General features: G+C 42.8%; 1 protein-coding gene across 1 annotated transcript in view; it reads right to left on the minus strand.

Moving 5' to 3' along the window:
- Nucleotides 1–1,671, minus strand: part of INVS (inversin) — a 207,430-nt gene that overhangs the window by 189,879 nt on the left and 15,880 nt on the right. The window contains exon 2 of the mRNA XM_007950329.1: nucleotides 522–688. Within this exon, the coding sequence (XP_007948520.1) occupies nucleotides 522–688 (167 nt within the window). The remainder of the gene's footprint in view (nucleotides 1–521; nucleotides 689–1,671) is intronic.

Genomic DNA, 1,671 nt, shown 5'->3' on the forward strand with positions numbered 1-1,671 from the left:
AAGCCAGGGTATTTTCAATTACCTCATATGCATGTGAGAGCTGGACAATGAATAAAGAAGAGTGAAGCAGAATCTATGCTTTTGAGTTGTGGTGTTGGCGAAGAATGCTGAAAGTACTATGGACTGCTAACAGAACAAACAAATCTGTCCTGGAAGAAGTGCAGCTGAAATTCTCCTTGGAAGTGAGAATGGCCAGAGTTCGTCTCACCTACTTTGGTCATGTTGTCAGCAGGGACCATTCCTGAAGAAGGGTATTATACTTGGTAAAGTGGAGGGTCAACAAAAAAGGGAAGGCCCTCAACAAGACTGGATTGACACAGCAGCTGCAATGATGGGCCCAGGTATAGCAAGGATCGTGAGGATGCCACAGGACCAGGCAGTGTTTCATTCTGCTGTACGTAGGGTCTCTATGAGTCAGAGACGACTCGAAAGCACTTAACAACAACTACAGCTGCATAGTTCTGTTAACCAAATAACAAATACTACACAAAACACTGAATCTTCAAGGTAATTCTCCTTACCTTTTGAGCTGCAAGATGGAGGGCTGTTCTCTGGCTGTGGTCAGTTTTATTGACGTCTGCTCCTGCCTTCAGGAGAGCATCTGCACAGTCCAGTCTGTCAGCTAGCACACAGTACATGAGCGGTGTTCTCCCAAACTGATCTGCTTTGTCTTTAAGAGCAGAGTTCCCTATGAGAATAAGAAACAGACAGTGATGTGTGATTACTGTTGTTATTACTAAAGGAACTAGGAACTACACTTGCTAAATGTTTATTAACCAAACACTGAGGTAGAGGCCTGAAATGTAATGTCTCATTTTTACTTATGAGGTAGATACCATCAAACCTGCAAAAGCTGGAACATGTGTAAGGCAGAAACCTGTTAGGGATGGAAAACAAATATTTTCCACTAAAAGGAGCAACAGAAAAATGGTAAGACTATACCCTCTCAAAGAAGGAAAACTTGCAAGAGCTGGGAAAACAAGGCAGTCCTGTCAACTTCCAGCTCTCACAGGTTCCTGTATTATCATCTCCATATTACAAGGAACTCTGGTGGCTTAGTGCCTAAGGCATGTGACTGCTAACCAGAGGCTGGCAGTTCAAACCTACTAGCCACTCCTCAGAAGGAAGGTTGGGCAATCTACTTTTGTAGTGATACTGCCTTGGAAACCAAAGGAGGGCTTGCTATGAGTCAGATCTGATGCCATGGCAGCGGGTTTGGTTTTTGGTTTTTTGAGGTGCAGAGAAGTTACCTGTGTACATTCACAAAAGTAGGTGGGGAAGCTGGAATTCAGACCACGACCTTAACGGCCACTTTTTAAGTACTATTCTCTGCTGAATTAGTACTTTGAGATAAGGACCAAGTTATGTTCCACTCCCATTCCCTCCTTTTGTCAACAAATATGTATTTAGTGCTTACCATATGCATCAGCCACTCCTCGGAAGGAAGATGGGGAAATCTACTTCCGTAGTGATACTGCCTCAGAAACCAAAGGAGGAGTTGCTATGAGTTGGGTCCGACTTGATGGCACATAATAACAACACAACATATGCTTGGCATTGGGGTATGTTTTTTATGAGTGAAGGAAAAATGAATCATGGTTGGCTTCTTGTTCCACATATCTTAAGATGGAAAAAGTACCAAAACAAACAAACAAACAAACAAAAAACACA

This window comes from Orycteropus afer, unplaced genomic scaffold (assembly GCF_000298275.1).
Source record: "Orycteropus afer afer isolate SDZICR_OR568_19922 unplaced genomic scaffold, OryAfe1.0 scaffold00267, whole genome shotgun sequence".
In the NCBI taxonomy this organism is placed as follows: domain Eukaryota; kingdom Metazoa; phylum Chordata; class Mammalia; order Tubulidentata; family Orycteropodidae; genus Orycteropus; species Orycteropus afer.